This window comes from Phasianus colchicus, chromosome 20, assembly GCF_987193195.1.
Source record: "Phasianus colchicus chromosome 20, bPhaCol1.hap1.1, whole genome shotgun sequence".
NCBI classification, from domain to species: domain Eukaryota; kingdom Metazoa; phylum Chordata; class Aves; order Galliformes; family Phasianidae; genus Phasianus; species Phasianus colchicus.
In genome coordinates, this window is record NC_143455.1 from 9,319,193 (window position 1) to 9,345,037 (window position 25,845).

The following is a 25,845-nucleotide window of genomic DNA, read 5'->3' on the forward strand; positions in this document are numbered from 1 at the left end:
TCTATCAGAATACTACAGTGGGGCAGTAAATGTAGTTATGAATTATCCTCCTGTCTGGAGGAAGGCAAATCCATGCGTAAGAAAATGACATTACTCTCAGCTAATTGAAATCTAAATACAATTAGATCTCATTTGAAAATGTTCTTTATACACAGAAGGCTAAAACACAGAAAGCAAAATTCCTGGTGGGAAGGTAAGTAAGTGGCCTACTGGTGAGCATTAATACCAGAAGTCTACATCTACCCCCCTGTCTTCCCACATTTTACTGTTCCACTCAATTATAAAAAGCCAATGACCTGCTTGAGAAATAAAATATCAACCAGATGTTTCCTGAGCAAAGACAACTTGTGTTTCCCTTTACACATCATCTTCTGAGAGGCAGAACTAGTGACTGCACATCTGACATCATTCACTGTGTTGACTTTGGGTTACCCAGAATCTTTCCTCTACTTAACTTTCCAACTCAAATACAATAGTTTACAGAGATCATATGGAAAGAATGGATTTGAATGACTAGAATATGATGTGGAAGAATTGTTTGTATTCACTCTGCTACAACAAAGCCATTTGCTGTCACAGTCATGAAATAATAACTTGAAGGGTGGAGGGCTATCCATTTTCTCATACACATTTTGGCAGGACAAAGTGCTGCATGTTGCCCAGTATCAATCCTCATGGAAACAGGAGGTGGGTGAGCAGTAATGTCAAACATGAACTTATTTTTTCTTCATAATGTATGTATAATTTATACAAAATCAAAACTTAATCAGTTATGAATAAAGCTATATAATGTTTTTGGAATATGTCTTCTGCATCTGAAGACTTCACAATACCGACACTTTTTTTTCCTGGTCATTTGGACAAGAAGTCACAGCACACAAAGCTGCAACAGCTTTTCCTTCCCTGGCAATACAAGATAGGTGAAATAACTAATGCTTGAATGAAATGAATGAAGTGCCACTACATATTTATATCACTATGAAAGACAACAGGGACATAAATTTAACAGAAAATCTGATGTCATGTTCATCTCACTTCACTGCTTAGCGTGAATAAAAGAAAAGCTGTTTCCAGTAGCTACAGTTTAATTGAATATGAATTTTAATCTGGAAAGTTGTGTACAGCACAAGAAACTGCCTGTGCAATGGCTTCTAATAAGGGTACGTGAGCAAATGCCATGTATTCTACAGTCTCAGTGTGAGGTCTGTAGGAAATGAAGTTTTCAGCAAGACTGACAATGGAACCATTCAGCCCCATGAATGCTTGGTCTTAATGTTGCAGCCCAATGCAGACAAATGCATGTATATCTTGCTGATAAGTAGCTGTAACAATGACAAGGAAGCAATCAGGTATTTATAAATACAAAACACTTCCTCTTCTATTAAAGAAGAAACAAAGTATGGAATAGTTGGAGAAAATGAAGAAAATTGGCTCATCTGTATATGATTCATCTCTGTGCAGTTACTCAGCTCGCTAGGCACGTATTCTCTGCAAACGTTGGAACTCTACATTTCAAGGTATCTTCAAGTTCACAACAGTTTGTTTTGCTTTTCAGTCTTCTTGAACAACCAACCCAGCTCCTGCTTTGCTTCAGATATATCCCAATCCTGTTCAAAAGCAACTCTGGTACTGCTGTTACTGCTTTGAATTCCTACATATTTAAGACTGTTAAAAATGCCTTCTGAAGTTCAAGATAATTTTTGGTAATGCTGCCAGAAAAGGAAATTTGACAATTGATAATGCTCAAGTAAAACACTGTATTTTTGACAAATAATTCATTTCTGGAGCTCCAGTAAGTGTATGGGTATGAAAACAATGGAAAGTTAAGGAGAATGATGTTTCATTACTATCCTCCCTTGGTGTCTGTTCTTTGTCTGCTGGAAAAAAATAAAAAGGTTGTGACAGCTGAATTCAGAGTAGACTGAGAGTGGTCTTGTACTGTAATGTCCAATTCAGTACCAGTCTCCAAGTCAGACTCTTAAAAAGAAACCTGAACTGCTAAGAAGTTTGCTGTCAGAACACATGGAATCCCACTTAATTCTCATGAATCCAACTTATTCTTCAGAAGTCTTTAGAAATAAAACAGCACAGGACATCAGCCTGTCATTGTGACCTGCCCAGCACAGCCAGTCTTAAACAGGAGAAACTGAAAAGAGAAAAAAAGAAAAAACAGTACAGATACAGTAATGATTTATTGGAAACACACAAAGTATAAAGGCAACAACTTCAACCATTTCTTCTTTAACAATATAAACTTACTCCATCACAAGATTTGTTCAGCAATAAGATTAGATTTAGTAAAGATGCAAAATATTTTCAATCCCTGAGATTATCTCTCAACTTTGCTGAACTCTGTCCTTCCCCTGCAAAAGTGCTGCAAATGTAATTTCCTGCTTGGTTGTGCTTCTAGTGGATTGCCATCCAAAATGAACAAGTTCATTCTTTACATCAGCATTAAAAATGTAAAACCACCAAGACTTTCATACCAAGTTAATTCACAAACAAGGAAACAAGCATCTCTAAAGCAGTTACAAGTATCCAGTTTGAAATTATTTCCAGTGTAGAGCTGGTGTCCAAGCTGCTTCCATTAAATTAACCATGGAAGCAAACTTCTTTTTTTGCTAGCTAGACACAGCAAATGCTTTATGCTTTCCATATAGGCATCCTGAGAAGTGAATGCAAGGCTTTACATACACATCCTTTTATATCTGAACTTAAAGCCATCACAAGGAAGCTTAGTAAGCGTTCCAGTCCCTACTGTGGGCTCCAGGTAATTTACCTTTATATGCTAATTTTTATTTTTATTTTTATTTTTTAGTAGAGAGGATCATTTTAAGTATGATAAATTCAGGTAGCAGAAGCATTTCCTCCTAAGCAATGCAAGTTGTATTATTCAGTTTCAATAAGAAGTCACCCTGCAAGGCCACAAAGAGAGACCCAGACTTAACACATGTAGAGAATTTTCAGCATAAATTCAGACATTTTTGCCTAGTAAAGGCTATTATCTCTTGCCCAAAGATGTGATGCTTTAATCAATAAACTCTAGCTGGCCTATGACAGTCAGCACAAACAGAGCATGGGTGACATGACAGAATATAAGTGCTATGAAAAGGAGGCAGCTGATGATGGTATTACCATGTCGGCAACTAACTTCTGTTGCAGAAGGAACAAAGGTCTAATAAGATTCAAGGCATAAACCAACAACAAAAATTCTTTCCAATATTAGAGGTAGATTTTATCCAGTGTGTTACGTAATAGCCATTCTGTAAGTGCAGAACTTTGGGAATTAAATAATTCAGATCAAACGTGAACTATGTTCGTTTAGAATAGTTACAACAAGCTTTTTGTATATCCTTCAAGAAAGCAGGCACACCACTCTGTAAAGAGAGAAGTAGATAAGTCACTTTTGTATAATGCAAAAAAAACAAAAAACAAAACAAAAACAAAAAAAAGCCCTCTATTAAGATCACTGTTCCCACTGTATAGATCAAGACCTTCAGACAAATCCAGGGCAATTCTAAGATCTGGTACAAAGCAGCAGACGTTCATTTAATACTACATGACTAGACTGCATTACTGAAGTTTGCAAACATTAAGACTATTCACGTATGGTCTGGAATATTGATTTTTTGTTTTCTTGTACAAATTTACCTGCCCAGTTTATAAGATAGGAATTAAAATATATTAAGACAGCTGCTCTGAGGAGAGCAGACAACAGCATGTCTCTAAAAGGAATTGTCTCAGAGCTAGGAATATGAATGCACCCATTTCAGAAAAAAAATGTATATATGCACATATATATCATACATACACTTATTTACATATATATATTCTACTCAGCTTGCAGAAGACAGGTTTGGATGCAGCAAATAGATTGTTCAAAGCAGAGTAGCCAAAGGTAATTGCACCATCAAGCTTTACTTACCTTGGCAGCCCAGTTGACCAGCCATGAGGGAATCATGCCACCAGGATTATCAAAGTAATACATATAGACTAGAGATGAGAGAGAAGTCATCAGAAGGTTATCCAGATACAGTTTGAGTATTAGCTCTAACACCATGTGATAGGGGCTGCCAAGGCACATGACTGAAGCACTGCATTCAACAGTTTTGATCCAAGTCCTTTGCCAAAAAAACCCTCAAACTTGTATTGAATTGGAATGTGAAGCTGTATAACAGTTAATCTCTGGGGAGCTCAGAGAGCGATAATATGAATTTATGTTATATTATATATTATGTTATATTATATATTCCAAACTAGTTTAGGCAGCCTGTTTTATTTTCTAAGTTTGTCTTTAAAGGACTAATCTCAGTCAGGAGCCACTCTCTAGGAAAGCCCTGTCTTCTATAGATCTACCAAACATGATACTTAAATCATTGCTGAAATAAGCAATTTCCATTTAGCATCAAACTGTACTCAGCTGAACTGACTGATAGGAAAATAGGTATGTCTTTGTTCATTCATTTTAACACTCCGAGAGCTCAGTACATACAATTTTTAGTAACTGCTTTTAGCTTAAAATCTCCACTCTCCCTCTTCATGCATTTTTTTCTTAATGCACACATTCTTAGGCAACATGATCACACTTTTTTGACTTCTTACCTTTAGATCCAGTCTTGCCATCACTTTCAATTGCTAGACTTTGTTTATAACTTTTAACTCTGATAATCCCAGGCTTTTCAGGGCACTGAGGAACAGACACACTTTGAGCTAACACAACCCAGATCTTCCGCCCATCAACATCCATCTCTTGACATTCACGAATATAGACATACTGTGTTCCAAGTTGAGGAGGCATGTCAAAACAGTGTCAGTTTGACGTCTGATGAATTGACAGGTGAATTCCATTGCAAATACCAGTTATTTCTCACCCTTCTGCATGACTCAATCCCACAGAGTAATAATTTGACTATGTGAGATTTAGTTGTATGTGGGAAGAAGAACCTACACTCTTCTTCATGCTATACATACTGATATAGCGTGAGGACACATTTATGGTGTTAGATCAAGTGCAGGAGAGCAGTACTCAGTACACAGGATTCCTGGATGACAGGGTGATAAAAGCCACAAAAAGCAAGAAGTTTGAAAGGATACATCTCTGTTCGATAGAGGAAAAGGGTACTTCACTTCCCAGTAGATTATCTTTTCACCATCATACGTTTGCTCATACAGTTCTAGAGTTGAAAAAGATTGTTAGATATTTTCCCCTTCCAGTGCAAAATTGACATGTATGTAAAATTGTAGAAGACTTAACAAAATAAATCTGTAGCAGGATTGTTCAGGAACCAAACACACAAACATAGGTGGCCTGGGTTTTCTGCCTGGTTTTCATTGATGCTAAAAGAAAAAAAAAAAAGGACAATAATTCTGGGAGGAGGACACAAATTCCTTTTCAGACAGTTATCTCATTCAAAGCCTTTCCATCTCAAAGTTTTCTCCTCACCTCTGCAAATTCTGTATTACCACCATGCAGAACATGCTTTTTCACAAGCACGTCATTATTTTGTAAATGATTAGCAGGAAGCTAGGATAAGTGCTGGTTTCTAACACCTGAAAAGGTCTTACTTGACAGATTAGTGAAGTTTAGAAAAGCTATTAGGAAGCTCACGGTGGTATGTGAAGACAACAGTGAACACAAAACTTGAACAGTTTATGAGCTTTCATTATATCACCTTCAGTCTGCCTTGCAACTCAACCAGAAGGCAGCTGAATGGGGAAAAAATAGCTAAGAATAGTCCCTAAAACATGGCAGTGACTCATAGAAGTAGTGTGGTATAGAAGAGAAAAATAGTTCAAACAATAAAACTGAGGTTAAAGAACTCTACTACACAGCATCTTCTCTTCAGGCACTAACTGGCATCCTCGGGGTAAGGATCTGACAATTCACAGACCTGAGCCGAGTGAGTTTTTGCCTGTTCAGGGACTGATCATTTCATAGCTTCAGCTATAAAAAGTATAATCCAGAACGGGTAATTCACAACAACAGAACACTCTTCTCCATTAGGATAGACCTACTTTGAGGTACTACATATCCTTCAGGACTAACACAAGTCTGCCATATCACTTCATATATTTTTCAAAATAAGGCTAGAAAAGTCAAATAACCTCATTACTAAGGCAAGAAGAGTGCCACAAGTGGCAGATTCTTCCCCTAAATAACATGCTCCCAACTGGACTTCCATTATTATACTCTGCAAGTCAGCTGTCATCCACAAAAACAGCATCTCCTCTTCTCCAGAGTGGAGCAATAGCAGCTGCCTAAAACTCCCAATGCTGTAATAAGCTACAGTGTTCTGCTTTCCAGCAGAGGTCACTGGAGTACTGGCTTATTAGCTTTTCTTTCATTTTTAACTGTAGAGTTTTCCTTTTGCAAAGAAGCTAAAACACAGATTTAAAGACCTTGATGTAACTGTTAGCTAATGACTGATCCACCTACAGTACATCACAGGTCTGACTTCTTCATAATCAATATTTCCTACTTTAGCAGTCAACTGCTACCATTAAATTGTTGGTCAGCGCAGTGTTCCAATAGGAGCAGTAAGTTTCAGTACTGCTCAGGCCCAACCATTTTGTTTCATACCACAGGAGCCTGTGGTGCTTCCATTGCTTTTCTACAGTTCAGTCACAGCTTCCCTTCTGAATCAACAGCTTCAGCAGAGGCCCAGATATCCACATCACAGCTCAGAGGTGCTGCTCTTGTGGTTATCTCTGTGATATCCAAGAAACTGCTTTGGAAATAGCCAGGGTGCTAACTGCAATGCAACAGCAGTAGCAGACTGATGGGGACATTTCAGAGGCTAAGGGCAAACTCTAGGTAAAATGAGATCAAGGTATGAGCTTCTAAAGTAATCACGGGAATCCTGTTCGTATCTGCCTCCGCTCAGGTTTTGCTGAACAGAACCAGAGGATAGAGATTAGCTCCTCTCACGCTTGGTGCAGGAGCAGTTACCTTTTCAACTAAAATGTCAGCTACTGTTATTTTGGACTCATTTTTATTTCAGTGCCAGCCAGTAGTTGAGCAGAGAACTCTTCCTTGGACTGCCATCACTGTGTAGTTGTAAGAGCAACGAGGAATACAAACAGTAAAACAAAGAGCAAGGAGACTCTGAATGGAAGCTTTCACATTGTTCACCCTTTGTGGGAAAGCAGAAAAAAAAAAAAAGATCTTAAATAATTTACTTTGAAAATATCGACTAGCACTGTTTCACAGTTCTAAGGAATGGGTAAGCTTGTGTCAAATTCTAAGCTAACAGGAAAGCTTTAACATTACATTTATGCCCTTACAGAGTTAACTGCTGTGCAACGTTGTACTTGGAAGTACCAACACAAGTATGAATTTGCAGACAAACGTATCAAGGGCAGCAAGGATAAAAACGCCAGCTCTGCAAACATTATCTAGTTTTTAGTTTAAGGGTGTAGCTTCCCCCTACTGCTTCCTTTCTTTTCTCAAAGAAGGCGTTACCAAATGCATTTAAAGACTGCTGAAGTGACTTTAGGTAACACATCTGATATCCAGTTTAATGGCATTTGTATATTTGGAGTCCACCTCCATATTGTTTTGTTTCATTACTGGAAAAGCAGCCTTTGCTACAAGAAAGCTATTGTCCATTTAGGCAAATAACACCTTTACTAATTTAGAGGCAGCTTCTGAATTGTGCCCACGTACTGACGTGTGCCACATAAGTGTCTCTCTATACAAGTACAGCCAAAGGCATTACAGTAATCATTCCAATTGAGCTGCTATAGGTTTAACACGTATAACAATTAACATTTACTTGGTACATAACACTATTATTCGTTTGGCAAGACACGTGTTGCAGTTTTATTGGCATGAGCTCATTTTAGGAACAGAATTAAAATGGGATATCTTTAAAATAAATTGGTTACTGGAGACCTGCATCAGTTCAATCATTGCCACATCCCTACCAACTTCATGTTTTAACGCTGCACAGATATCCAGCAACAACTCCCTTCTTTCAAAAACATTGAACAGACAAAACTAAGTTAGTTATTCCTTCCTCTGCAAAAGCAGCAGATTACTATTCTCTGGATTCACCCATTTCTGATTGTAAGAGGTGCCAAAAACAACCAGTGCTTTCTGGAAAAAGAAGTGGAAGCAACTCTGTTGCACCCTTTCAGCCACTGTTACAATGTGCAAAGATGCACAGAAGGTACTGAACGCCTGCTAAAATTTAACTAAGGAGTCACAACAATCACAGCAGTCGAAGCTGGTAGGTGCTCCAGCATAGCAGGCAGTGCTAATTACGCGCTTTAATCAACATGGAAAGAATTTGTTCCAAAAGGAAGCTATGTGGCAGTGACATGTTAGCTGTTTCATGTCAGTGTTTACTCGTGTATAAAATCTTATCCCAAAATACATTGTGTCAGTACTGAAGTCTTTCAATAATACAGCTTTACAGAATCACAGAATGGCCAGGGTTGGAAGGGACCTCGAAGATCAAGAATCTCCAACCCCCCTGCCACATGCAGGGCCACCAACCTCCACGTTTAATACTACACCAAACTTCAAAATACCTTTGAAGAAAGTTTTAGTGGGAAGAGTCAGCGTGGACACGAAGTCGACTTTTATACCACCTAAATCAGCTTACCTTTAACATACTGATCCCACTGTTTTCTGAACTCTAAATCCATATAGACATCTGCACAGAGTTTTGGGGGACAGTCAGCAAGACCACCAAAGATTTTATACTCATAAAGTCCTGATTGCTGTGGAAACAGAATAGGGAGAGGAAAAGTCACACAGGAAAGGGAAATATTCTGCAGCAGAGAGAACAGCTGAAGGAAATTAGGTGGGGCACATACTACAAAAATGCTCAGGAGCTGTGAAAGCAAGTGTTGAAAAAAACAATGCAAGATTCAGTCTTTAACCTCTTGACATTTTGATCTATACATGAAAGTATAAATCCAGACAGGCTGACCTGCCTAGCACAATGGTTGTGCTTTCCCTGACACGGTACTCTTTTACTTCATAAGTAGTTCCAAAGGGGCATTTCTTCACACACTCACCCCTTCTCATCTCCAGTAGCCAGGGCAGCCAGACTAACTCCTGACAACACTGAGGCACATCAGAAGATGAGCATTTAATTGTTAGGGCAGTCTCCAGGCCCTATGAAATGAGCATAAGGATCTCATTCATTTCCAGGAGGTTACCCAGCAGTACATGACCTGGAAGAACCCTTCCTGCAAGTTTGCTACGCTCATACTGGAGGCTGTGTCACAAGAAGGCTTTACAATATTCATGCTTATATATAACACACTACACATTTTTGCCTCGAGTATTACTTGTTAGCTGTTTTCTTTGTGAAAGCTGCCTGCACTGAAGGGGTGGGGTGCAGGATATCTCCAGCACTAACTGATGTTTCTCTTAACATATGGGAACGACATCTGTGCCTATAGGGCAACGTTGTACTATTGTTAGTACCAGCTCACAACTACACTAAAACAATGAGAGTATTTTAAGAATACAGTGTAGGAATCAAATTCAAGCAATCCTGGGGAGAGAGAAGGACGGATTATAACAGCATTCTGTTGGTGAATGATCGATCTTCTCTTCCCCTCTTCATGCTCTACAATTCAACTGTAAAAAATGAAGTTCTAATGTAGCAGAAGATAACAACGGGCCCAAGAATCTTAAGCTATTCATCTTTGCTGTAGCACCAGTGAAGCATCAATCCCTTGCTTCAATGTTGAACTGTTCAGCACAGAGCTGGTAGCAATGTAATTTACTGTCGCAGAGCTCAGGAGCTGCTACAAAGTACAACTGCTCCGCTACCTGACCTCCTGAATTAACACAGACTGATTCCACCTTACAAGTGAAGGCAGCTGCAGGATGGCTCAAGGGCTCACAGTCGCTTTGCTGCCTTCAGCTCTTGAACCACAGCTCCAGAAGAACTACAGTTGTAGAAATGATGCCGTGCTTCTCTATCAACATATTTGTTCCATTGCTGGACAAATCACGGCCTACATCATTAAATAACTTTTTCTAAAAACCTTTTGGTTTTAGCAGTAGCATTTTAATGGAGAATGAAATAACGAATCATGATCTGAAAAGCAAAGCAGCACATCCCGCAGCGAGTAAGAGAGTCGTTTACAGTAAGAAAACTGTAACGTGTCAGCCGTTTCAGGGAGCTCTCAGCCGAAAGGCGATGCCGACCCAAAGCCGCAGTGGCAGCAGCCCGGGGCAGTGCGCTCTGTGCTGCTAACAGCTTCGTGCGCCCCGCCGCCGTTCGGGAGAGCGGTGTTTACAGCAGCAGCAACAGAGCGGCTTTCTCCATCAGCAGTTAATAGCATTACGCTGCAAGCCGCTTTCTGAGAGCCGGGAGAAACCGAGCCGGGGCGGCGGAACTCTGCCTGACCGCAATCCCGGCCCGCAGGGTTCGGCTATGGGGAGCCGCGCTGCCCGCCCACCTCGTCGTACAGCCGGTAGATGCTGACGCCCATGCTCTCCACCAGGAGCTGCCAGGGCGGCCCCGGCGCCGTCTGGCCGAGCTCTCTGCAGGCGGCCCGAAACTGCTCCTCGGAGAAACCCCGCTGCGGCGGCGCCTCCATTCTCCGCACCGGGAGGAGGAGGAGGGGGAGGAGGAGGAGGCGGCGACCCCGTGCGGGGCGCTGCGGCGGCTCGAGCCCAGCCAATGGCCGCCGATGGCCGCCGCCGTCCCTCCCGCGGGGCCGCCCGCCCCCCGTCCCGCGCCGCCATCATAGAGCGGGGGGCGGCGGCTGATGGCTGGGCGTTCTGTGTTGCTGCCTCGGGGCTCCTCTCCCCGGGGGTGCTGATGGTAGGCACGTCTTCTCCCCGGAGCTGTAAGTGGGTTCTGAGCTATGGGGCTTCGGTAAACCCACGAATAGCCTGCCTGCTGCAGGAGCCCTGTGCTGGTAACTGCTGTGCACCTGGCAACGTGTCGCTTTTTCTAGCTCCTGCCAAAGAGCTGCCTTCTTTTGACAAAGAGTCCACTTCTGTCAGCTGTCCCTTCCAGTTCCGCTCAATTGGTTTGCAAGCAGAGCGTGGGGATTCCTGGCTGCCAGCCTGAGCTGAGCGTCACACGGCCGGACCCTGGGAGCTCCAGAGAGCTGCTGGAGAAGGGCTGGTGGCAGAGGGCACGATGGTCCTCACTACGAGTCCCCTCCCCCCCCCCCCGGCTGGGTGCCACAATTTAGCCTTCTTTCTGAAATAACAGCACTAGTGTTGGCAGTCCTGTATCTCAGTACCTGCTCTCACCTCCTCCATGAAACTGTTATGCAAACATTCCAGTCCTTTTGTTTCCATAACAGTATTCCGTAACATGTAGCAGTTACATGTATTATGACCTTTTATTATAAACATTTATACAATACATATAAAATACTTTCACTTGTTGTTGTTCTCTGTGAGTTACAGTGAGGCACTGTCAGCTGGCTTTCCAAAACACAATGACAATATGCTCCTTATGGAGCAACCCCTACGAGTACTGAGTTGGCTGAGCGCAGCTCGCCCAGTGGAGGTTCTGATGTTTGCATTGGAACAGGGGGTGATGGCACCAATTTACTTTACTTTTCAGAAATATTTCTTTGAGTATCTGTAAATGAGTGTGAGAAATTGCATGATTTCTTAAGGATTTTTGTGCAACAGAACTGACCACAGCTCTGTGTTATTGTTGTCATGCATTGGATGTTCTGCCTGAGATGGTTGACTGCATGACATTGGAGCTCCCGCCTCCCCCCCAGTCCTTGTGGAAAAGGATTTATTTCACAGGACTGCTCTAGGGACTGAAGTTTTGAAAAAGGAATGAATACATGACCTTTTTTCTTGGTAAATAAGGAGTGGTGCTTACTAAGAAAGCACAAACCGTTCTGAAAAGAGACTTTATTTTCCATTTTCCTGCTTATGTAAGTTTTACTCTTTATCGCTTGTGTGGCCGTGTATTTGCCCTTAGCCTAGGGACAGAAGCTAATAAGTGATCCCAAATCCTCTGATATCTGCAGTGCTAGGAAGAGTGGCTGAGGTCTGGGGAGAGTTTTGACACAGCAGAGATGTTTCCTAGAGCTCTGCTTCGATGGACAGTGGGACAGTGACTGCTTCAGTGCAGCTGATGGTGGGAGCACGAAGCCAACCTGCACACTGCTACCCAGGGCAGCCCGGGTACAGCACAGTCCTGGCCCATACAGGAACCAGGACCTGAGTGCTAAGAGAATGGAAATAGAGGGGTACTATCCTAGGTCAATGAGGGGGAGTTTGGAGAATGCACAGATGACTTGACTCAAATGCTCAGTGTTCCTTAGGTATGTAGGTGCTGCTGCTTCCAGGGGGAAACAATATATTGAAGGAAGATTGCCAATCTGGACTGTCAGTGGGATTAGTGCACCTAAAATGTCCATCTGCTTTTTACAGTGAGATAAATCTGTCTTAATTCCACCCTAGTACTTAACCTTTCTGCTACCAAAATCAACATTGAGTAATCCATTGAGCTGACCTGTGTGGAGTCTCACCATTGAACTGGACTGTGTGGAATCTCACCAGTAAATTAGGGAACTCCTCCCTCCACCAGGAAATCGTACACAGCCAGCTACGACAGCAGCAGTGAATGCTGCATTGATATTTTCAGGCCCCGGATGGATTTCAGTGTTTGTTTTGGATCTGAGTATCCATATGTGAGAGAGTGCTACCAGCCATACATACTGTGCTTTCCTGCTTCTGTCTCAGTGTGGCACTGGTGCACTTTGAGACGTTCTCAGAGATGGAATAAAGATGTGGGATTTTGATGGACTCGACTGCTGTGCAGACATTTACATACCTTTGTCATTTCATTTTATTCAGTGCATTCAGAAACTCTGCAGAGGTGCTGAGTCGTCCTGCCACCCCATTTGTACGGTATGCACGTTCATGTTCCTGTTATACACAGCCAAACCAATTACATTCTTCTGCTGCTGTTGTTCTATTGACTGCACAGTGAAATTGCAGCTTGTGCTAAGCAAGTTCCTCACCCAAAAAGCTGTAAGGTAACAGCAGCATCTTCCACCACAGACATAGGTGAGTTAGGCAATCTATTTTTGCCTCTTTTAGTAGGGACTCCTGATGTTCAAATCCATCTCTTTCATTTTGTGGTGTTTGGTTAGGATTTTTAGCCACAGCTTTTCAGAGAGACACAGAACCATGGGAGTTGGAGGGACCTGTGGAATCCCCCAGTGCATCCCCTGCTAAAGCAGCTCCCTGGAGAAGGGTACACAGGAAAGTGTCCCAGTAGATCTTAAATACCTCCAGAGAAAAGAAAGTAATGCTCTTCCAGTGCAAATAAACTGGAGATAGTGAAATGCAACCTATGTGTCTGTCTTTGAGTAAAAAGGAGTAAATTTAAAATACAGCTGAAGGAAAGAAGGGATTGCACTGTTATCTGCATGACCTGAAATGACTCATTCAGAAGATAAACAAGGCAATTTAGATCTTGGTTTGGCACATGATTCCCGCTACCACACCCTCCACTCTCCTAACCTGTTTGCATGGATGTAGAAAACATTCCTAATCATTGCCTTAGCAAGAGATGCTAAGTCAAATAATATAGATAGAAATATGTCTTTTTGTGACAATAGTCAGGATTCAGGTCTGAACTTCTGCATTAATCTGTGGCCATGGATGTAACAGTAGAGGGGCCAAAGACATGTTTCCTTCCCAAGCAACAGCCATTGCTGCTTCTAAACCTTGGAGGACAGCTGCTGGCTCACAGCAGTAGCATGGTGAGCTCGGAGGAGGCAAGGAAGGGCTGCAGCTCTCAGAGCAGTGCCCAGGCATAATCTGCTTATACCCAGCTGCACCTGGACAAACATCTGTGTGTGTGATTGTCTTTGTCTTTCCCTAAGCACCTTTTGCTAAAACAGATTCTGTTCAATCACTTAACAGGTATGAAGTGCTTTTAAAGATGAAGACTCCATGTAGAGGCTAAATCATAGGCTGTTACTCTCTGTTGGGGAGACTGCTCCCATTCCTCCTACTGTGGTCTGGCCTTCCATCATGAGCACAGAAGGCTTCAAATAGTTTACATGGAGTTTAATGGAAGGAAGCATGGTGCCAAAATGGAAGCTATGTACGCAGTACATTTTGTGTCTGAAGACAGATGTGGACCCCAGGACAGTAAACCTTTGATATACAGAGAAATGTCACCTGTGTGAATTGTGGCAGCCCTGTGTGGCTGTGTGCATGCTCATCCACACTGAATTGGGATGGGGGAGTTAATGAATTTGCTGACAGAAAGATGTTGATGGAGCTTGGTAGGAGCTAATAGATGGCAAGTGGTTCTTTCCCCATAACTTTCTCCTTCCCTCTTCAGAGATTCCCCCAGGCTGTCTGGAGCCTACAGACAGACTTGTTTTGAGCAAAGTAATTCAACTGACGGTCTGTCTAGGTCAGCTGAAAGCTCACAATTCCCTTCCTACTGCTGGAGAGTCAATTACCCCCCACTGAAATGCTCTGCATCCGTTCACTTGACCATCTGGAGAGGGAACAGTGTGCTCTTTATGTTATAATTACAGGCAGAGAAGGGACAGGAGATGGAAAACATCTCCATAGCATTACCTGCTAGGTAACCAACGACAAGGCACTTTTTCAGCTCTTTATCTGCATTTCCGTCTGTGTGCCCTGTGACTTCTTTGGGGTGCTCAGAAAAAAGAGAAAGTAAAAAAGAAAAGCCCTCTGCAGAGCTGTGGGAAGAGATTGGAGCTACTTAGATCCCAACTGAATCTGAATGCAGGATCCCACTGCAGTGCTCTCTAAGAGCAGCTATGGTGACACTGCATCATCTCATGTTTGGTATCATGCTTCCTCCCAGCTCAGCCAGAAAGCTGTGTCTTGGCTGAGGATCCAGAGGTTCTGTAACTGACTGCAAATTCAGGATTTGGCTTCTGGTGGTGTGGCACAGCCCTCGGTTAATGAAAGGCACATCTTCCATACAAGGATTGCAGCTCTTCAGCTGTGAGCTTCGTGTAATTATGAAATCAGCAGGAGATGAGAATAATTGTTTTCAGTCCCGGATGTCTGCCTTCTTCAGCATTGCAGGAAGATTGAAGTCAGGGCAATAAAAGAGCTCCAGTGCTCTGCGGGATAACTGATGTTAACCAAAGCACTGGTAGGATCTGATGAAATTCAGAGAGCATTCCTTTCTATATTCCTGATCACCAGAGACCATCAGCAATAGCACATCCAAGCACAGAGACGTGCTGTGCACAGCTACCAGTCAGCAGTGCTGAGCCGCACCGAGGTGCTGGAAGCTTTCAGGAAGAGGAGAGCTAAAGCACTGTGTGAGCTGGATGTTTGGTTCTCCGGCCATGCTGGCTTTGTTAAGGACTCTTTTCCCAATCTTGAACCACATGACATGATAAGGACAATTTTTTCCAATGCGTTAAACATGTTGAAAGGTTGCTTTCTTTAAGTTCCAGGGAGCACTCTGAACTGGTGAGTTGTGTCCGTGTGTGGGCTTAGGGTTGAAATAAAGGAAAACTCAGTGGAGAGTTAGGAAAAAGGCAAGAAAAACACATTGAACAGGGAGCCCACACTGGGTGCACTTTGCCAGAGGAATGAGTCACTGTTGCTGTGCTGTTAAGGCCCAGGAGACTGCTGAAAACTCAAAGGAAGCCATGAAGCACTGCAAGTGTGTCTCGGTAGGCAGAGCATTGCTCAATGTAGGAGTAAAGCTCTGCTGTCTGAACAGGCTGCGGGTGTTCCAGAATCACACGCTCTTCTCCCTTTTGTCCGAGCTGCACCTCCTACAAAGCAGCTGTGTGGAAGCCAGAGAGGAGATTTTGTCATTTGGGACAGGTCCTAAAGGGGAACTGTGCAGCAGTTAGATGTGGCCAGCCAAAGCTGTGAACCTGTGAGACCTTGCCGCAGCTGTTGCTTAGTCCTGCAGCTTCCTCAGCTGTTTGCACTGAATTCCTTTCAGGTGCCAACCTAGCTGCTTAGGGCACGTTTGGTTCTGTCCCTGTATGCTTGGAGGGACAGACGTGCTGAGGACAGCAGGACCTTAAGAAGCAGAGGCAGTCAGTCATCTGTTTTTTAAGGGCCAGAGGAGTGGCTGCCCTCTTGTCTGCAGCCCTTCTGTACCCCACAGCTACAAAGCCACCCCTCTGAAGAAGAGCCCACTATCCCTCATCCGCAGAGGGGATCATTCCTACTGCTTTCCATCACAGAAAGGAGACAATTGCCCTGAGCACAGGAGAGAATTTCTAGCTCTAGTTTTACTGCTGTCCTTCACAGAGAGACGTGGAGATCCTAAGGCCAGCTTTAAGGCTTATGTGTGTTTCAGATTAGTTCCTCAAAAATCACTACTGGGAGTTCTTTTGTGTAAAGCTTTCAGTATCTTTATGTAACACTTTCAGCAATAAACTTGGCATGGAAAAGTGAAAATGTAATAATGAAACCGTTGGTGGAATAAGCATGGGAGGGAGGTCTAATATCAACACAAGAGGACCATGTAACACACTGGAAGGACTAGAGAGAAATTGATGTAACAGGGATGGGGTGAAATGTAGGTCATGCACACGTGTGCTAACAGCAGTAATTTCTGATACAAGATGATACATGGAGCCAATACTGCAGAGAAATCCAAATACACTGAACTACCACGGGATGATTCTGCAATGTTAGTGTTTCTACTAGAGACAGAACACTTGCACTTCCATGCAAAACACAGATGAAAGCTCATCTTGAAAACTGATGACTGCAAATAAGACTGAAAGTGATTTCTAAATCTTAATACATTAGAGGGCTAATTGCCAAAAGTCAGAAGATCGATTTCAGCCAAAGGCTTGTTCACCCATGCCTAACTGAGGATATTCAGCTACAAACAGCATAGAGGCCCCTATGTATCAGCAGAATAATGCTCATAGCCTTCCAATGGGAGAAACAGGAAACCCTGCTGACTGGAGGTGGAACTCGGCAAGTTTAATAAAGCTGATACCTGCTATGGCTCTTTGTGTAGGAAGGACCAAACGTGGCGGCCCAGGAGATGCTCTGTACTAAAAGTTCCCCTCAGGTCTGGTTGCTTCTCATCTCTGCAAAATGTGCACTTGGAGGGAATGCAGCAAATGGGGAAAAGCTGCCAGTTTGTTGCACAGAACTGTGGAGCTCTGCCAGAATGCTCGGCAGATGCCCTGGCGGGATCTCCATCACTGCAAAGGCCTTCATAACACACAGAGGTGAAATCCTAGCCCTGCAGAAGTGAATAGCAAAATTGTCACCAGCTTCACTGGGGCTGGGACTGGAAAGGGAGTCAGAAGTGCATGCGTGCTTTCAGAGACAGAGCAGCTGATTGAATACATCTGGTGCCTTGCTCTTTTATCTATCATTGATAAAATGGGGCTTTTAAAACATAAACTTCTGGTAAACTAAACCACAAAATGCAAACATGCCCGTTTACAAGATTTAAAAACAAAATTGCTTTGTTTTTTGTCTAAAAACAAAGGAAATTACAGCCCAAAATGCATCACACTCTCACTCCTCCACTTCAAACCTCTGTAGCGTTTGACGTTCCACTTCAACGAGCCATTAAAGCATAAAAAAACCTATTAAAATGTTTGTAGGTGACACCTGACACTCCATCCTCTACGGATGTCATCCCAAGTGCCCTTCCTCCCCATGAAAGTCAGCGCGGTCAGACGCGGTGCAGGAGCTGCAGTTCCTCCAGCCCCAGAACCTCCGCGGATCCCTTCCAGCCCCAAGAATCTGCGCTTCGTGACCGCCAGCAGTGCATCCCGACACGCGTGGCTGCGGCCGGAGGGCTCTGCCCGGCCAAAGCCTTCCTGGGACCCGACTCCGGCACCCGACCACGCGTCCCGGCCCCGCACCCCGCGCAGCGCCCGCCGCTCGCCGGCCCGGCCCCCAAGGCCAGCCCTGCCCCCGGGGCCAGCCCTCCTCCTGCCCAGCGCCGAGCGGACCTGCCCGGTGTGAGCGGCCGCCCCTCCCCGGCAGCTCCCGCAGCTGAATTTGCTCCGGTCCCTTGGTTGGTTCGCTCTCTCCGAGAACTTTGTTTACAGTCCCTTGTGCCGCGAGCTGCATCCCCTTCTTACGCTGCTGCGGGCTCGTGGCCGCCGCAGTCGCGCCCGGCAGTCGGGAGGTAAGGCACGGCTCGGCGCGGGGCGGTGCGGAGCGGAGCGTGCAGTGGAGCGTCGGGTAGTACGGCATGGCACGGCGCTATGGCACGGCATGGCACGGCATGTTAGAGCAGGGCACAACACGGCGCAGCACGGCGTGCTGCAACACAGCATGGCACGGCACAGCATGCTATAGCATGGCACAGCAGGGCGTGCTACAGCACGGCACAGTACGGCACAGCTCGGCTCGCAGCGCAGCGCGCCGGACCCCTCTCGTTGCTCTCCGCGCTCCGGTGCGGCTGCGGCGGATCCCGGCTCTGCGCGGGGCTGTGTGTGCGGGCACATCGGGGACAGCACCGCTACTCGAAGCCTTCGGGGTTCCGCAGGCGGAGCTGCTGCCGTGCCGTGCAGCGGACGGGCCGATTTCCGTGGCAATAGATGGGACTCGCGCTGCATTTGTGGCGTTTTACTGATGCATACGAAAGTTCTGAGACTCGCAAAGTGTGTGCAAGAGGATTCGGCTGCTCCTCCCCGAGCCCCAACCGCTCCTGAAGGACGCTCTGATCCGGCAGTGATTTTCCCGACGGGCTTGGTGAGGAGCCGGCGTGCATCCCGAGCCTCACGCAGTTAGTAAGGGCTCAGTGCGCTTTTCTCCTGCCTTGTTATTGAGAGTCTGCAGCCCCTGGTTCTGAGTTCTCGTTGTGCAGCGTTCCCGTGAGGAGTTGCTGTGGGGTTGTGTTTAGGTTCACTTTGGTGTGTTGGACCCCAGTTCTGGCTCTCCTCTCGGTACAGACGCACTCTTTGTTGCAGTTTTCCATAGTCACTCTCATGCAAAGTCCACTGTGACACGCGGACATCGTGGGGTCTGAAATATGCTGGGTATGGGGAGTCAGGTCTGTGCCAGAATGCATGAAAACCTGAATGTGTCCCATAGGCTTGTAGTCAAACGCAGAAAGGGAAGGAGTTGCAGTGGCTGCAGAATGGCAGCGCAGTGCAGTCACACAGGTATCTGCTCCTAGGAGCACAGCACTGCCACGAGCAGTGTTCCAATACTGGGACTGTAAGGTGTGCATTCCATGTATTTCTGCTTCTCAGCTTTGTGGAGAGGGAGAGAAGAGCAAGGGAAGAAATCTTGTCTCCAAAAGTCGCTCTGATGGAGTTTTGTTTTATAAAGGCTTATTTTAAAACTGTAAAGGCCGGCAGCGCTGCATCTCAGAGCAATGCTGGGAGGATTATTTCTTAGGAGCCTCTGGAGAAGAATATGGGCCGTAAACGCCCGTGTTTGTGAAATGCTACCATAGTCTGCAGGAATTAAAAAGAGAAAAAGCAAAGAAAATAAAATCACCGTACGATCTCGTGTTTATTCTCATCCCCACATAGGAGCTCCTGCTTCAGTGTTGAGATGACCCTCAGTGTTGAAATGACCACGCACATGTAGGAAGGGAATGCTCACTAAGATTAGCAACAGAACTCTGCTGCTGCTGTGAGTTTTGCCCCATTGCTTGGTGGATTCACTGCAGTTTCTGCAGCTGAGAACGGTTTCCATCACTGCTTTCTGCAGTTGTTGCACAGCATTGCTGCAGCCCCTGCCTTGTTCTGAATGGTCACATAATAGAAATGAAGGATATTAAACACAAGGAAATTACATTTATCACACTGTGTTCTTGGGCTTGGTTTGCCTTTTATTGTGTTTATTCAAGAGGAGTTTGGGGCATTCTATTAGTTATCTGTATAACAGAATAGATTTAAAAGGCAGCTCTGGCAGGAGATGTCACAGCCAGCTTGCAAGTGGGACTCGTGAGGCACCAGGAGAGGAGATGGAAGGCTTTGCTCAAAGCATTGGGAAGCACAGAAGGGACAAAGGCCTGAATGTTCTGGGCTGTGATTGGGTTCTTTGGTTCAGATGGCAGCGGCAATAGAAATGGATTTAGAGATGTGTAGCTGTAATAACTTGTCTGCGTTCCCCTTTCCTGCCCATAGCTCTGTTCGGGCAACTTGCCTGGGCTGCAGCTCCCGTTGCATCAGCCACATTGAGTGTTGCACAGCCGTGGGCACAAGGAAAGAGGTGGGGGGAGAACACCCCTCTGCTCCCCATGGCTACAAACGCTGCACGCACCGGGAGCTTTTCCATTCAGGAGTTGGTTTGTAGGAAGCTGATAAATATCCAACTTCTTTTCTTATAGGAAACCTCCATGCTAGAACTTTGTCACCTCTGGTTCATCACACGGCAACATCTGACGCCTCAAAGCCTGACACACTCTTTCCACTGCCCAGCTCTGCCTGGGTCTGGGACATCTGGCACTGGAGACATCTCCAGCAGTCCCCCTCTGCTCGCTGAGTGTGCGGCGATGGATTTCTCGTGGCCCCGGTAGGTTTGCGTGCTGCTGTGCTTTGTGCCTTTGCCCACATCTCAGTTTATACCTATTAGCGAGCAGTGCGTGCCCTGCGGTCAGATTCCTCTCCCCCTCATCCAATGTTAGCCACAGATTGCCACATCAGTGCATTCTTACTGGAAGTCAAAATAGCTCCTTAAGCAAGAATTCTGGCCTGGCCAGCGAGGGGATGCTGTGCTGCTGGGGATCTTTGCCGAAATCTCTTACCCTGAAACCCGAACCAAGTCACCTGTCGGCGTAAGTCAGAAGTGACTCTGCTGGCAATGAGGATCTTGTGCTGCTTTCTGGGATGAATACCTTTACTCTTACTTCTGCTGGGTTCTGTTGTTTATTTAACTCACAGCATTTCAATAGAGGTTTGTTTGTTTGTTTTGTATAAGTGCCTGTCAGCTTACCTCCCAGTGTCAGCTGTGTGCCTCAGAGGTCTGCAGATGTTTTGCCATTGATGGAGTTGTGGTAGTTTAGGATTATTCTTTTTTTAAAAAATCCATGTTAGTTTTAACTGCATGAGTATCTCTTCTTCTTCATAAATTTCTACAAGATATAAAAAAAGACAGAGCTCACTGAGGATGTATCTGAAGCAAACAGACAAGGATGATGCAAGGAGGTCCCCCTCAGATTTAGGAATAAGTCGTTGAACAAATTGATTCTTGCTTAGAATCAATTTGGGGGTCTGCCTTGGAGGCCACTGTGCTGAACTTCTGTAATCCTCTGTGGACAAGAAGTGCAGCAGTGTAATGGCACCAGGGTGGGTCTGTTGTGCAAGTTATCACAGAAAATGCAGAACTTGGGCTTAGATCCATCTGGGGACGTCAGTGGCATTCTAGCACAAATCCATGGCTTGGCTCTCTCCCCATGGGTACGAGGGATGCTGAGTTGTGTGTCGTGCTTCAGAGGACAAAGCCCAGTGCCCAGGAGAACCTTGGACACACACAATGCCAGCACAATGTATTTGCATTGCTGGGTGCTGCCTGGATCCCCTGTTAGCCCCAGAGACACCGAGTGGTGCCCTGGGGAAGGGAGCACTGCCCGGCTGGGAGCTGCAGAGCATCTCGTGGGGCTGAGCACCATTGCAGCCGTGTGCAGCAGAAATTCTGCGGAGCACTCGCCCTTACTGCTGTAGAACAAAAGCTTTGTCCAACCAGAGCTGAACTTTCTCTTGTTAGAGTTCAAGGAAACTCAATGACAAACTTTCTGATGAGGTCTGGGCACAGGCTGGGTGTGGGTGTATTAAAAATAGTGGAATCCTTTCTCACAAAACACACGGTCACTCACACTAGGTACAGAGATCCAAACCAAGAGCTCTCCGCTATGGAGGGATATATCTTAGCAACAAGGGTGGGAGTGGTGGGAAAGGAAAAGGAGAACACAAGTGTCTGGCAATTAACTTCCTAGCCACAGATGTGAAGGTGATAAAGTGATAAAAGCATTACAGCACTCTTCCTTGCTCCCCAGGCTGCATGCTGTGCTGTTGTCAGGCAGCAGTGTGCAGTGCCCCAGAGCTGAGCTCTCCCACGTGCCATCTCCTTCAGCTCTTTGGAAAACTCAGATCAATGGTTATGAGTCCCTGGGCATGCAAGCTTTCATACAGGCATCAATATCTGTGCTCGAGGGAGTAGTTCCCACTGTCCTTGATACTGACATCAACAGATCAATAAGAAAGTAATTTGAATATCATTTAATTTTTAAAAAAGAATCATTGCGTGGGAAGCTTGAAACCTTTCTGTTGGAATGGTTAAGCCCTTTTGTAGAGAGGGAGCAAGTGATGACAAGAAGTGGTACCGTCTGCATCCCTGGTTACGTTACACGCATTCAGCACACTGTGAGCCTATGGCAGTGCACTGCATCCAGAACTCCTGACTGCAGTGCGCAGCTTACAGTCAGGTCATCCCGCAACACTTTCAGTCAGTGTTGCTCTGGGTCTGTCAGCACTGTGTACAAGTGAGGGGAGAGCTGATTCAGACCCACTGCAATCAGTGACAACTGAGCTTGTGAGTTCGGGGTCCCTGCTTGTCTGCTGCCCCAGGTGGGTGCCTCTCTGTCTCCATTTGCCACGTTGGTGTTGTTGACTCGGGCTCTTCTCTCTGCAGTGTGCTGAGTGTTGAGCAGTGCCTGCTCTAGCCTGAGAGCGGACGGTCTGCAGAGAGTCAAGATGACAACCGAACCTATCAAAGAGATCCTGAGCACCCCAAAGCACACCGACCCCACAACCACAGAGAAGAGTAATAACAATGACTGTGTGATAACCACCATCCCCCTGGTCAGCGAATGCCAGCTGACGGCCGCCACGGGGGGGGCAGAGCTCTCCTGCTACCGCTGCACCGTTCCCTTCGGAGTGGTCATCCTCATCGCCGGCATCGTGGTCACTGCTGTGGCGTACAGCTTCAATTCCCATGGATCGATCATCTCCGTGTTCGGATTGGTCCTCTTGTCATCAGGACTCCTCCTGCTGGCCTCCAGTGCCGTGTGCTGGAAGATCAGGCAGCAAAACAAGAAAGCAAAGAGGCGCGAGAGCCAGACGGCGCTTGTGGCAAACCAGCGAACCCTGTTTGGCTGAAGGCAGCAGCCAGGCGTGGGCAGCAGCAGAGCCTCACCAGCAGCCCTCCTGTTTGCCATAGGACAGACTGCAGCTTTTAATTTAACATTGGGAATGAGCTGACACGGAAACGGAATGGATTAACAAAGGCTCTTAACAAGTCTGCAAATGCTCTTATTATTTTTCTCACCGCAGATGTAATAGTGATCCTTTCCAAGACGGAGGAAAAAAACAATTTTCCTGCACAGAAAACTGTTTTCATAACTGCAGTTGCCAGAAGTGCATTCTCCAATGTGCTGCTCGTGTTGGAAAGGGGACTCTGAGACCCAAGACCATAATTTGAACTGACTGGAAATGCCGGAGGTCTCCTCAAATCCACACTGTGACATTTGACCAAAGGAGAACTCGTCGCATTTGCAGTGGGTTACGGCCAGATTCTGCAGCTGACACTGATACTCAACAAAAAGAGCAAAAAAAAAAAAAAAAAAAAAAAAAAGCAATAGCAACCAAGCAAACTGCAGATTGCTCAATAAGCTGATTCGTATCTTTTATGTAACTCTTTCCCCCCCCAATATCCGTGGTACTTTCCCCCCTTTTTAAACCAACTAATATTAATTTTGTCCTATTATTGAATACAAATAGGTAGAAATGTGTCATTATATTGTCTAACCTAAGTAACGAGGTATGGTTATAGCTTAAAACACAGAACTCTTTTTTTGTAAATTAAAGTGGTCGGGTTTAGCACTTTTGATTATTTTGCTATAAAATTAAAAAGTAAATTTCATTAAAATAATATTCAGTGCTGCTAGATATTAAGATTTTTGTATTATTACAAGACAGCTCATGTCTTCTGCTTTGAGTGCTTCACGATCCTTGTTGTGTTTGTGGAGCAGCACCTTTGGCAGTACAGAATGCTGATCTCTTGCAGAGCTCCCTGCAGAATGAGGGTTGGGTCTGAGAGCCCATTTCTCCCACAGTCCGACCAGCCACAGTCGCTGAGCAGCTGCACTGTTCTGCAGAACAGGCCCAGCACAGCTCACATCACTCCCAGCTCTCAGCAGTCAGTGGTGGGAGCAGTGCTGTCCTGTGGTGTTGTTGGGTGGGCCGTGGGGTTACTTGTCTGTAAGAAAGCACAGCTGTCAGGTGCCCCCATATGCATGAGGTGTTTCATTCTGTAAATGCTGTGTTCCAGAGGTCTTCCAACTTTTCTTGGGCAGTGTCCCAGGAAACCCTTGGGTTTCTTGGCTGGCCCCAAACTGCAGCCAAACAGAACATTATTTCCATTTCCGTATCACAAAGGATGAGTGGCGCTGAGCCAAACTGGTGTGAATGGGGTGCCGGGCAGCGGAGGGGCTGCTTGGACTCCTCTTTTTCTCATTTTCCCCCAACTCAGAAGGGCTGGGAGCAGTTTCTGCCACCTCAGCTGCTGAGCAGTGCCGCATCCATCCCATTGCCTCCTGCAGGTCAGCCCTGAGCTCTATGCTGCAGCCGCCCAGGCTGGCTGGGTGAGGTGGCACCTTGTCCTCTGCCCAGCCTGGTTTGAGCTCATTACATCCATAACTTAACCCCGCGTTTGCAGAGTGCACTTTGTGTTTTAAATAGAGCAAGCTATAAGTACTGGAGGGGATGTTTGGAGTCAGTATTTGCGTTGCCACACTCCGTGGTTACCAGACGCTATAATAAAATCACTTGCATCAGAGGAAAGCTGACAACACATTTTAGCACTTCCAGAGCTCTATCTTAATCGCGGCAGGAAGCTCTCCTGCTGCTGGGAGAACATGTTGCGTCACCAGAACATCTGACACCGGTGTCTGATGTCAATCACTTTGCTTAAGGTCATTAAAAATATTAGGGTGTCTCCTTACGATGTACAGGTTTTGCATGAGCGACAATTCATAGGAAATGCACAGCGTGATAAATAATGGAACAGGTGGACTAAAGCGGTGTCTTTCCTGTTTAAAATGAGACAAGTGATTGACATTAGCAAAGCTGGACAAGCTAAATGGGGCCGTTGATTTTTTTTCCCCTGGGAACACAATAGTTTTTCTGATTCCTCCTTCCCCTTCCCCATTTCTTTTTCTTCTGGCTGCAGAGCAGTGAGCTGCTGGGTCTTCAGGGATGCAGTGACCCGTGGCACATGCTCAGCCCCCAGGCTGGGCTGGAGCAGAGCAGTCCTCTTCAGCAGCCCTTCCCTTCTCCATTGCTGCAATTCTGTGAGCTTGCCTGCAATGTGCAGCATGTAGAAGGGAGGTGGTGGTGCAAGGTGCGGGTCAAAAGAAAGGGAACACAGATAACTGGGGACAATTTGAAGTAGCTACTGACATCTTGACAGCCAATGGTGACATCCAAGACGAGTCCCACAAGTTCTACCTTCTCTTCCCATGTATCTATGGATTGCAGGCTTTTTCATTCTCATCATCTCTTTCCCTGCACCCTTTGTCCAGGTTGCTACACAGCAAGGCACGTTCCTTTGAGCACTTACTGACCACTTGTAGTCGGGGACGTGCTCCATAAACGCCGTGTGTCAGGCATAGCATCTTCTTCTTACCAGGGGGTGGTGATACCCTATGATCTGAACTATTTTCAAAAGGGAAAAAAAAACAAAACAATTCTTTCACAAGGGCCAGCTCCTCCAAACAGCTTACCTACAAGCAGAAAGGTTCTGCTCCAGACTTGGAGCTCCATCACCCAGACTGGGGCTTTCACGGTGGACGGGGGCTGTGCAGCTCAGTGATGCAGAGCCCTTTGGATCTCCATGAGCGCTGCCCGGTGGGAACCCACAAGGCAAAAGTTGGCTGGGAGGACGCAGTCCTGCAGAGATCACAATGACTTTCCGGCTCCGAA

The 25,845-nt window shown here is 45.5% G+C and overlaps 2 protein-coding genes across 5 annotated transcripts in view; one reads left to right on the forward strand and one right to left on the reverse strand.

Moving 5' to 3' along the window:
• TMEM100 (transmembrane protein 100) overlaps positions 1 to 23,808 on the forward strand; it is a 42,660-nt gene extending 18,852 nt beyond the window's left edge. The window contains exons 1-3 of one of the 4 annotated variants that reach the window (XM_031598722.2): positions 17,898 to 18,095; positions 20,256 to 20,440; positions 22,556 to 23,808. In XM_031598722.2, the coding sequence (XP_031454582.1) occupies positions 22,618 to 23,022 (405 nt within the window). In that variant the 5' untranslated portion in view covers positions 17,898 to 18,095; positions 20,256 to 20,440; positions 22,556 to 22,617 and the 3' untranslated portion in view covers positions 23,023 to 23,808. The other 3 variants (XM_090121778.1, XM_090121779.1, XM_090121776.1) reach the window with 3 other exon arrangements.
• PCTP (phosphatidylcholine transfer protein) lies at positions 1,076 to 10,674 on the reverse strand. Its single transcript, XM_031598723.2, has 6 exons — positions 10,429 to 10,674; positions 8,610 to 8,727; positions 5,095 to 5,174; positions 4,603 to 4,774; positions 3,926 to 3,993; positions 1,076 to 3,377 (listed from the first exon to the last, which is right to left on the reverse strand). The coding sequence occupies exons 1-6, from the start codon at positions 10,567 to 10,569 to the stop codon at positions 3,312 to 3,314; spliced, it is 645 nt and encodes a 214-aa protein (XP_031454583.1). The 5' UTR covers positions 10,570 to 10,674; the 3' UTR covers positions 1,076 to 3,311.
• Positions 23,809 to 25,845: the final 2,037 nt, after the last annotated feature.